At 40.5% G+C, this 12578-nt stretch overlaps 1 protein-coding gene across 2 annotated transcripts in view; it reads left to right on the top strand.

Annotated features, from left to right (window-relative positions):
* The window catches only part of LOC126183792 (acyl-CoA-binding domain-containing protein 5), a 144474-nt gene that overhangs the window by 94996 nt on the left and 36900 nt on the right, over positions 1-12578 (top strand). For both annotated transcript variants that reach the window (XM_049926031.1, XM_049926032.1), the window contains one exon: positions 11049-11242. In XM_049926031.1, coding sequence (XP_049781988.1) covers positions 11049-11242 — 194 coding nt within the window. The remainder of the gene's footprint in view (positions 1-11048; positions 11243-12578) is intronic.

Genomic DNA, 12578 nt, shown 5'->3' with positions numbered 1-12578 from the left:
CCAAACACCCCAGATTTCTACCCAGTCGAGAATAAGTGGGACCACCTCGATCGGGCTCTTTGTGCCCTTGATCTTTAACTGAGAAAACAAGCGCAGCTGGCCACGGCGCAGGAGTCGATTTGGCTCCATATCCCTGTCGCTACCATAAGATTTCACATTCCCTGTCGCTACCTTCCACAGTCTCACAGACACTCTTCCTGCACTTCTCTCACCGCAAAGTTCGTTATTCAGGCTTCTGACAGGTGGTCACATTAATGTGACTGGACGGTGTAGTTAATGACACATGCTTCCTCAAAGGTTACAAAATTTTAAAATGCTTCAGTCACAAGAAACGAGGAGCTGCCAGATCCAGGTCGCTGTAGTTTTGTGCAGGATTTGTAAGATTCCATCACGATTATGGGTATGTGACTCTACTCTGCCGGGAGGACGACGGTTCAATCCCGCGTCCGGCCGTCCTTATTTAGGTTTTCCGTGATTTCCCTAAATCGCTCCAGGCAAATGCCGGGATGGTTCCTTTCAAAGGGCACGGTCGACTTCCTTCCCCGTCCTCCCCTAATCCGATGAGACCGATGACCTCGATGTCTGGTCTCTTTCCCCAACAACAACAACAACAACAACTACTACTCTACTCTGCTGTCCTGCCGTAAGTTCCTCGATGAGGAACTTAACGCTGGCCACAGGGGCATTTTCCAACAGGCCTGTTCCCAGCTTGTGCACAAAGTTTGACAAGCCGCCATTTTACATTGGATGGAAACTCCACATAATACCAAAATATACACTGTCCAGGTATATTAATATGACCACTTTTAGAAGCCTGAATAACCACCATTCGTAGCACACCGCGAGACACATAGGAACTTGTCAGTGAGACTCTGGGAGGTACTGACACGAATGTAGAGCCAAGACGGCTCCAGTGCTAGGTTTTTTTAGTTGAAGACCCATGTCACGAACAGCCTGAGCGAGGTGGACCCACAGATATCATGCCGGGATGGTTCCTTTGAAAGGGCACGGCCGATTTCCTTCCCCATCCTTCCCTCACCCGAGCTTGCGCTCCGTCTCTAATGACCTCGTTGTCGACGGGACGTTAAACACTAATATCCTCCTCCTCCTCCCACAGATATCGATTGGATTTAAATCTGGGGAGTTTGGTGGCCAGGAGAGTACTGTAAGTCATCCTGGTGCTCTTTGAACCATGCACGTACACTGCAAGCTATGTGCCACATTACACTGACCTGCTGGTAGATACTGTCTTGCAGAGGGAAAACAAATTACATGTACGGGTGGACTTTGTCACCAAGCATAAATGCACCCCTTTGTTGATCCATTTTGCCTTCCAGGATGACTAAATAACCCAGGAAATGACATGAAAACTTTCTGCAGACCATAATTATTGCAGGGTGTTTGCTTTCAGACGTTTCACTTTGTATGCACCAATGGCCATGTGCCCAATGGAGCATAAAACATTTCACACTGTACACACCAATCATCTATGCAATGGAGCATTAAATGTATTTCATCTGAAAAGTCCACCTGTGCCCACTCAGTGGATGTACGACTGCTGTATTGGCATACAAATTCCAGCCTTCATCGCCAATGAACAGCAGTCAGCCTGGGTGCATGAATCAGGTGCCTGCAGAGGAGGCTCATACTGCAGCGGTGTTCGCTGAACAGTTGTGGGTACACTATTGATATCCTCCCTTGGTTCATCTGGGCCGTCATTAACACAACAGTTGCATGTCTATTCGCCCACATTAATTTCCGCAGCATGTCATACGTCTGTACGCGAGATTTCCACACTCCTAAACACCCCTAGGTCCACGGTTTCCAATGTGATAGTGAAGTGGAAACGTGACGGAACACTTAAAGCACAAAAGCGTACAGGCTGATCTCGTCTGTTGACTTGACAGAGACTGCTGACAGTTGAAGAGGATCGTAATGTGTAATAGGCAGATATCTATCCAGACCATCACACAGGAATTCCAATGTGCATCAGGATCCACTGCAAGTACTATGACAGGTGTTAGGTGAGAAAACTTGGATTTCGTGGTCGAGTGGCTGCTCATAAGCCACACATCACATCGGTAAACGCCAAACGACGCCTCGCTTGGTGTAAAGAGCGTAAACATTGGACGATTGAACAGTGGGAAAACGCTGTGTGGGGTGACGAATCACGGTACCCAATGTGGCGATCCGATGGCAGGGTGTGGGTGCCCGGTGAACGCCATCTGCCATTGCGTGTAGTGCAAGCAGTAAAATACGTATGCGGTGCTGTTACGGTGTGGTCGTGTTTCTCATTGAGAGGGCTCGCACTTCTTGTTGTTTTGCGTGGCACTATCCCACCACAGTCCTACATTGATGTTTGAAGCACCTTCTTGCTTCCCACTGTTGAAGAGCAATTCGGAAATACAATCGAGCACCTGTTCATAATGCACGGCCTGTGGCGGCGTGGTTACACGACAATAATATCCCTGTAATGGACTGACCTGCACAGAGTCCTGACCTGAATCCTACAGAACACCTTTGGAATGTTTTTGAACGTAGATTTCGTGCCAGGCCTCACCCTCCTCAGTGCAGTATTCCATGAAGAATGGGCTGCTGTTCACATAGAAACCTTCCAGCATGTGATTGAATGTATGCCTGCTTGAGTGGAAGCTATCATCAAGGCTGAGGGTGGGCCAACACCATAGTGAATTCCAGCATTCCCGAGGGAGGGTGCCACAAACTTGTAAGACATTTCCCACCAGTTGTCCGGATAATTTTGATCGCATAGTGTATTTGAACTGGTTGTCACCACTTCAGCCTTGAAGCATATATGGACTGAGGAAGGCTAAAGTTTCCTCCTATTCTGTGATCTTATGAGCTGTCTTCAACTACTGGTTAGTGTTATCCGTAATACACTCATCAGTCGGAATATTATGCCCACCTGCCCAATAGTCGGTATGTCCACCTTTGGCACAGATAACAGTGACAGTGCATCGTGGCATGGAAGCAATGAGGCTTTGGTAGGCTGCTGGAGGGAGTTGGCACCCATCTGCACATACAAGTCACCTAATTTCTGTAAATTTCAGGGAGGAGGCTATGAGCTCTGACACCACGTTCAATCACATCGCAGATGTGTTAGGTCGGGCTCAGCTCTGGTGATTTGGAGGGTCACCACAATAATTGGAACTCTGTACTGTGTTCCTTGAACAACACTATCACACTCCTGTGACATGGTGCATTATCTGGTTGAAAAATGACAGTACCATTGGGAAACATTATCATCATGAAGGGATGTAAGATGTAAGTGCTCTGCAACCAGTGTGCAATACTCCTTGGCCATCATGGTGCCTAGCATGAGCTCCATTGGATCCATGGATGCCCATGTGAATGTTCCCCAGAGCGTAATAGAGCTGCCAACAGCTTGTCTCCATTCCACAGGACAGATGTTGAGAAGCTGTTCCCCCTGGAAGACGATGGTTTTGTCCCCTCCTATCAGCATGAAGAAGAATATATCAGGATTCATGAGGCCATGCAATGCTCTGCCACTGCACCAGTGTCCAATGCATTGGTGAAATGGTCACATGCCCATTTCAGTCGTAGTTCCCGATGTTGTGGTGGTTAACATTGGCTCATGCTTAGGTGGTCACCTGCTGGTGCCCTTCGTTAGGAGTGTTTGGTGCACTTTGTGTTCACACACACTTGCACTCTGCCCAGCATTAAAGTCTGATGTTAGTTTCGCCACAATTTGCTGCCTGTCTCATTTCACCACTCTGTCCATACTACGACATCTGTAATGATGGGTGGGCACCCAACCACAAAATGTTTGGGCATGGTTTTACCATGTGTTGGAGACACTTGCCACAGCACTCCTCAAACACCTGACAAGTCATACAGTTTCTGAAATGAAACTTCCTGGCAGATTAAAACTGTGTGCCGGACTGAGACTCGAACTCGGGACCTTTGCCTTTCATGGGCAAGTGCTCTACCAATTGAGCTACCCAAGCACAACTCACGGCCTGTCCTCACAGCTTCAGTCCTGCCTTCCAAACTTCACAGAAGCTCTTCTGCGAACGGGAGATGTGGTACTGACAGAATTGAAGCTGTGAGGACGGGTCATGAGTCGTGCTTGGGTAGCTCAGTTGGTAGAGCACTTGCCCGTGAAGGCAAAGGTCCTGAGTTCAAGTCTCGGTGCGGCACACAGTTTTAATCTGCCAGGAAGTTTCATATCAGTGCACACTCTGCTGCAAAGTGAATGTCTTATCCTGAATTTCCAAAATGCTTGTGCTGAGCCTCCAGGCCATCACAGTTCGCCCTTAGTCAAGCTCATATAAGCTAGATCGTTCACCTTCCCCATTCTACACATGGACAGCGCACCCACTGATATGACATGTGCAGTGCATATGTGTATCGGTCGTTCCTCACCAGGTGACACCATTGCCTGGAAGGGTTTTATATCGATAGTACGCCAGTGGTCATAATGTTCTGACTGCTCACTGTATATCCTCTTGCCTCATGAGCTTCACAGAAAAAGATACTATGGTACAGGTACCAACTCATGTGGATATCACAAAAATAAACTTAATTAACAATTCACCACAAGTGAATTGACAGACCATAAAACTTAGTGATGACCTCCTCCCACTACAGCTAAGACACTTCATCCTAAAAACAAGGGGTAGCAAAACTCTTCCAACACTCTAGCAAGCTCTGTGAGTCATTAGAAAAAGGAAGTGTTACCAAACCTTTAAACTGCTAATGAATTCTTAGAATAGATCAATTGCCCCTCCTTGGCTCTGTCCACATTGAGACCGAATGCCCCTGCTTTTCCAGTAAAGCATTTCATTCACTGATTTTAAAAAGTCTGTTGGTGAGTTTGCCAACACACTTCATCTTACTCTCACAAGTTGCTACACCTTATGTTATTGCTTTTTGCTCCAGGCAGCTTTATAATTTCTAAAGGAGCAAAATCAGCAAATTACTAAATAATGAAATGTTTATTTCGAAACAAAAGAACAGCCTAAATGGCTTCCATCAAGAAAATCTGATCGTAGACACAAAATACAATTAATAAATAAATCATATTAACTTTTCTTTCTTTTGATTTGTTATTTTTATTATGTATTTCACTGGAATTTTTGTAAACTTTGAAAGGGATGGAAAATAAATATAATTTTAAATTTTGCATTTAAAAAGGTGAAGCTACAAACTGAACTGTGTAAAATAAAAAGCAATAGTATGATAAAGGGATTTGTATGAGCGAGGAGACAGAAGTGTAAGTCACCTAGGATCTTAAGTTCTACTGACAGAACAACAGGGTACTGAGGTGAAACAAAACACAAAAAATTGATTTCAGCTTCTAAATTGCAGAATTTAGTTTACAGAGTAAAATTTAGATATAAAGTGGTGAGCATAGAGAATAAAATTGAATGAATATAATACATAGGTGAAATGTGGGGAGATTTAAATGCAGAACATACAAGCGACTGAGAATGAAAAAGATACACAATTGGTTGAATGAAGGTGAATGAATGGGCAGAAGAAAACATTATGCTGACTGAAAATCTGAGGAACAGCTATTCAACAAGGGAGGAATTGAATGTACAAGAGGTAGATAAGATATAGGCTGAGAGTTAAAGTAGAGTTATGTTGAATTGCGCCATTGTTTGAAGTCCCCATTAAACCTCCCCCCCCCCCCCCCCAAAAAAAAAAAAAATAAGTGACTGGGTCAGTCAGTTCAAACGTCGGAGGAAGGCAGGGGCCTAGTACGTCACTGGTGATCAAACTGCCTGTAGTGTTGAAGACAGGACACTATGGAATGTATTATTATAACTCCTATCCTTCAAGATCATTGTAGTTTGTATATATTGGTAATCAGACTTCTATATCTACTGTTCTGTGACACAAATATTGAGAGTTATGATGTGAACAACGGGGAAACGATGATTCAGGCTACTTAAGATTGTACTACAGTATTCAAATTACAGTGCAACTTTTGTAGTGGCCAGTGCAAAGCCTCTGCAACAATTTGTGTGTGTGTGTGTGTGTGTGTGTGTGTGTGTGTGTGTGTGTGTGTGTGTGTGTGAGTGAGTGAACAGCCATATGGTATATTTAAAAAATGTGTAAAATACTTGATGAGGTGGTGGTAAGTGTTGTAGGTAATTTACACATACCAGGCAACTATCAGTTATGTTTTTTGTAAATGGTGTCCTGGAGTAAGTAGATGTAATTGAACTTATTGTTATTACCTAAAATAAAAAATGAAGCTATAAGGAAAAAATAAAATGAACCACCAAATGATATAATAGATGAATATAGAGAGAACTAGAAGGACCATGCGGAAAGAATGAGTGTGACATTACCACTGAAAGTCATGAAATATGTAGCCTATTTTGATGATTGGATATATATGGAGAAACTTCAATAAAGTTATCTGTATAAGATTTCTAAGACGTTACTCTTAGAAGTGTACAGTTTAAGATTGAGTTCATTTCTTTGTTGGCAGTTGTGGAATATCAGTTTTAGGTGAGAAATTTCGTAATGAATTGTACTCTGTACTTGCACAGGACTGTCATGGGGCTTCCCATGTGGTAATTAGGTACTTATTTGATCAAATTTGCACGACAATTGTGGAAAACAGATGTAGTGTTAATGTTGGAGTTGTACAAGGGACATAAAACAAAGTAAGTTACACATTATTGTGTCAACTCAGGTAACTTTAGTCTCTGTAAACAGTCTACCAATTGTTCAGTTCCATGTCAACAGAAATCTACTCCTTGGTCACAGAACCATTAAAGAACCATTGTGAGAATGTCGTCAGTGTTAGAAAATCTCTTTCCTCAAGTGTTCTTTCAGCTTGCCAAAAATATAGAAATCATGTGGTGCAGAATCTGGAATTCTTAGTTGGCATTACACACATTTGTTCAGACTTGCTAAAGTTTTTGGCAGCACTTCACTATGGCTGGAACACAACATTAAATTTTGTTCAATACTGCCAGAATTTCATGGTGAATGTGTGTGCAATTTAAATGGTTTGCCCACAAGAACCGTACTGTCCTGTATATGTCATATTTAGAGTACATTTACAGTTGCCACTCCAACAGTATGCTGTTATCCATACCACAATGAAACAAGTACCCGCTTCTGAAAATGCAGCACTGTTGTGCAGTGGTCTTAATGTGTGATGGCGTGTATCTTATTTCTTGAAGTATCCTCGTATCAGCTGACACTTCACAATTTTCTTTTTAATTCTGCTGCTAAAGCCTAAATAGCATACCTTGATGAAGCATAATGAATGCATAGCAATTATATAATGTGATCTGGATTTCTTTGGCATACGCAGGGTCAGCTCAATTTTTTCCCCCTTTTCCTTAGTATTCCTCCTTCAGAGAGGTAGCGCTAAGAAATCATACTTAGTATTCCACATTTAATTTATCTTGAGTACACTTTGTCTCTAGAACAAATGAGCAAGAACATGCCTGGTAAGGCCCACAGACAAGGAAACCAAAGTTGACATTGTTATAAAAATACATATTTTTCCGGTCACATGTGGGGGGGGGGGGGGGGCAAAAAAGCAGACATAAATGCCGCCTCATTTTAAAGACAGCTGTGTAAATGTAAGAAGTGAAAAGTAATAAATGTTGCTTCAGGAAATTTAGAAGTTTAGGCAAACTGTCAGTACAAATATCTGAGACAAGCAATTCTCTCATGATCCCATGGAACCAGCTAAAATTTCCACTGAAAAGTATGGTTACCTAAAAGAAATTACTCACAAAGGTGGAGTAAATATTTACTATAAATAAATGGGGACAGAAATATTGCTGTATGGAGAAAAAATGTTACTAGTCATGGAGCTCCTATCAATTTAAAGAGTAGGTTGTAGGTTATAAGTTGGAAGGAAAAAAAGTAGACAGTCTGGAGAATGATTAGTGTGCTTAATATATGATGGGAGTTTGTTCAAAATTGGTTCCAGGTGTTGGGCAGCAAGTGTCAAACGTGCCCTGTGCAGGCATAAAACCAGCAAGAGGGCAGTCAAGGTCTGTATGTTGGAGCCCAACCACTGAAACATACTTGTTGAATAACAGTTCCTATGAAACTTAAAACACATCCACGTAACTGCACACACAGTAGAATCATTGTGATATTGCCTCTGAGGTCCGGTTAACCACTTCATCATTACCTGACTGATTATGTTACACATGCTGCCTGTGATGTCTTTAATTGTGTTTCATTTTATCACTAGAATCATTTGAATGTTCTGTATGCTACACATGTGGCAAACATTTTACACTTACCATCTGCTTTGACTGAAGTGTTTGTTCGCGCCTCCAGTATTTTTGTGTACTTATGTCCCTCCCATCTCTGTCTGAACCAAACTCACCTTTAATGTTTTTCACTCTCTCTGCAGCACCATCCTTTCCCTCATGCTTGTTGCATTTACCTCTTTCATTTTTTCAGGCATACTCCGACACCTGTCATAAAAGGATTGGTAGTTTCAATTTCCTACATCCCTACTTCTTTTCCAAACAATCACTAGCTTCTTCAGTCTGTCTGCATAGAATGTTACTTGTCTGGGAAATGAACCATTTGACTATGGCAGTCTTGAGTTTGTCGTCGTCTTCAGCCCAATGTCCATGAAGCCATTGTTTGAAGTGGAAGGAGAGGTAATAGTCATGAATGAGAGTTCAGGTGGGGTGGTTAGCCAAAAGTTCATAATGGAAATGCTGAATTTTTTTCTTTGGCACAAGTGACTTTGTGTGGGCACACATTGTATATTGTAATTGAGGAGGACTATCCCTGACAATCATTTCCTGCACTGTATAATCTGGATGGCACTTCTTACTGTGGTGAGTGTTTTGCAGTACACAGCACCTGTAATTCTTGACCCACGGTCCATGAAGTGAAAGACACATTTTTTTGTCCTAGAAAACAGTAGATATCATTTTTGGCATACGGATTAGAGTGCTTGACTGTTTTGCTTTGATGAAGTTGAATGATTTTGATGCTGTGTTATTGTATGATATCCATATCTTATGATATCCATATCTTATCACCCATAACAATGGGGAAGAAGCAAATCGTCCTTCTTGTCAACAGTGCTCCAGCAACAGTCATCCACATGACATGGTTTGCACTTTGTGTTGGCCTGTAAGTTGCACTTTGTGTTGGCCTGTAAGCATTTTCGATGGCCACCTTGTACACAATTTTTGTAAATAATAGTGCATCCAACACGATGAAATACATGTGTATGTACACCAGTCATCAATTGTCAATCATATTGCAGTTTTTGATCCATCTATTGCATGATTTCACTGGTCTAGGTACTGAATCGGCCACTCTTCATGTACATTTATATGGTCACATCCGTCAAACCTGTCCTTCACTCATTTCTGGAGTCCCATAAACTGGACACAAATACTAGTAAACTGCAGCAACTGTAGATCTTTAGTGCATAAAAACTGAATTACACCACGTACTTTGTAACTGGTGGAAGCAATGATTTTTGTTACTTTCATTCACAGTCAGGTGAGCACTGAATCATAACAATGACTTCTGTGGCTTCATAAACAATCGATAGGTGTTCAGCTTTGTTGAGAGCTGCCAACATTTAAATGGAATCAAATGGTCTTCACTTTTCAAATATGCCTCATATATTTGTTTCATTTGAATATTTATTGATTTCATTCCGTAAGTTTTTTCTTGTTTATTTTTGCTAGTTACAGAAGTATCCCATCTTGAAATTTCATTTTGGCTGTAAACATTCCATTTTTTAGATTCAGGTTCTCGTCTGTTTTGTATGTTAGACTTGATGTATGATTGTGTATGGCCAGTCTGCTCATCAGTTAGAGTTGTCAATCTTTTGTAACTAATCATCTAAATTTTTTTACAACACAGAGAAGAAACTAAGCGGCGATTCATCGCTGACTAATTTTATGCTGATAGTTTGATCCTTTCATTAAGATGTATAGTTCGAATTATTGCAGTGCTTATATCAGATGGCTGAATGGTTTTTTTTTTTAAATTTTTTTTTTAAATATATATTAGAGAGGGAAGTGGTTCACAACTATATTTCTATTTCTGGCTTTAATTCAGATAACTGTAGTGGAGAGTACAAGTTCGATGACTCCGTTTAGCACAGTATGATATGGCAACAAGTCAGCTTTTCATGAGCCTCTAGGCTTAATCACTGAGTTCTTTTATGCTTTCTGGAAGAATACCTAGAGGAAAAACTGAAGCAGCAGTATCTAAACATAGTAATTCTCATTCATGTTTATACACTCAGTTGGTTGTGGATTAAAACTAAGTGATGGAAAAGGACTTTTACGCAGGACTCTGTCTTGGTCATTGTGTTCACCTAACATCACTCTCAGCCAACATTTTTTGAGACATTTATCATAGTATGAGATACAGTTTTCTATGATAATTATACAATTAAAACAGTAACAATTCCAAATTGTAACACATCAGCCATGTACATACTGCCCACACTTTGGTAGATAACTCTGGTGTGAATTTTTCCTCCCACTAAATAAAACTCAAAAACTCTTTGTTCTGTTTGCTAAAACGCAGGAATTCTTAATCCTTTAACAGATGTATGCTGTACTATCTAAGGTATCACTAGTGTTTGGTATCTAAGTTATGAAAGGAGATGCCTTATTGATCTACTTGTCAGTTTCTGAACAGTAAATTAATCAAAAACCAATTCAGTTAAAAATTCACCATAATTTTTGTAGTTGTGGGCAATTATCAAAGAGGGTATTCAAGAATGGTTTTCATATAGAAGCAATTATTATGCTTTATCTGTGGAAATTGGAACAGCACTCTGTTGCAGTTGTAATTTTAATACACACATGCATGCACATAGATAGAATTGTAGATGCATTAACACTTCTCCATGCACTTTAACTTAAATGTTCTCTCTCTCTCTCTCTCTCTCTCTCTCTCTCTCTCTCTCTGTGTGTGTGTGTGTGTGTGTGTGTGTGTGTGTGTGTGTGTGTGTGTGTGTGTGTTTTTCTTCCTCTAACATATTTTGTACCAATGTTGTAATAAATTTTAATATTTTTTTCCAGGATCATACCAACCATCCCATGAGTTAATGCTTAGGTTCTATGCATATTATAAACAAGCAACTGAGGGCCCTTGTACAGCTCCTCGTCCATCATTTTGGGAGGTTGTAAAAAAGATGAAGTGGGAAGCGTGGAGCAAGCTTGGTGATATGAGCAAAGAAGAGGCTATGAACAACTATGTAGAGGAACTAAAGAAGGTTTGAAATTATTAATACACAAACATTAGTAGTTAAATTTTAGTGCTTATATATTTATTACTAATATTAGTTTCATCAGATAATCTTATTTCGTATGGAAATCAGGTTACATCAGAAAACAGTGTCTGAGATTATCTGAATGTCACTACATTCCTAAATGTACTGCAAATATTTAGGTCATGTACATACAGTTACCTATGGATCTTCTCAGATAGCTGTGCATGCTAAAATGCCACTTCTGGGACAGGTTGGTGCACCAGTCCCAGATCAAATCTGCCCAGTGGATTAACAACGAGGGTTGGTGTGCGGGCCAGCCTGGATGTGGTACTAGTTGTGCCTCAGTTACATGATTTGTAAAGATTGACACTTTCTTTCTCTTCCACGTGACACTACATGCTGGCAGTTGGGGAGAAAAATATTCTGTCCCTGGGGTGCAGGGGGCGGGGGTCTGGAGGGATGGGGGGGAGGGCGGGGTGTTGATAAGAGGGGCATCCGGCAACCCCTTAAACTAACCATGCCAAATCTGTTCGTAACAATGCCTACCCTGCACCGATGTGGGGCAAAGGCACAAAAAAAGAGGAGATGTACATACAATTATACATATTGTCATTTAATGTCACAGTTATGTGAAAAATATATTTGTGAATGCTGGAAAATTTTTACAGTAATTGCTTAGCTTGTGCTTATTCCTTCTTATCTGAAATCATCTTTGGGGTAATGTATAAAGTAATTATTCTGCAAAAGTGAGCACTAATAAGAACATTCAACTGTATGTCTTGAAGTAGTCATTTCAAAAATATTGCAGTCATTACTCTATCACGCCTCAATATGTCTGCTACTTAACAACATTTGTTTGATAGTAATAAAAATAATTTTTCTCCATTGTGTTAGTGTATCATTGAAAATATCCTGATATTTTTGTAAATTTTCGCAGAAAGCTGAGTGAGTAATCACTGGAAAGAAAGTTGTGAAATCTTCATTATATGGACAGTGAAAACTTTATATGTTGTTTAATTTTGATTGTTTTGTTCATCTTCATTTTGAATAATATCATTTCAGTACTCCAGTATTTCAGTCTCTTTTGAAATTTCAGAATTGTGAACTCTTCCCTTTTCGTTAAATAATCCCCTCAAAATTTATAATAGCTGTAATTGATGAAAATGTTGATGTAAAGTGCAGAAACAAAAAAAATATTTTAATGATGAATTATTTAATGACTTGCTGAATGCTCTACCTGTTTAACACTTGTTATTTATTGCAAATACCAAATATAAATTATATATAGCGTTGACAGATGGAGCTGCTTTGAATGTAATTACATTTCGTTTTTCTGCTG

Source organism: Schistocerca cancellata, chromosome 4 (assembly GCF_023864275.1).
Source record: "Schistocerca cancellata isolate TAMUIC-IGC-003103 chromosome 4, iqSchCanc2.1, whole genome shotgun sequence".
NCBI lineage: Eukaryota > Metazoa > Arthropoda > Insecta > Orthoptera > Acrididae > Schistocerca > Schistocerca cancellata.
Note: the sequence above shows the minus strand (reverse complement) of the source record. Positions and strands in the feature narration are given on the sequence as shown.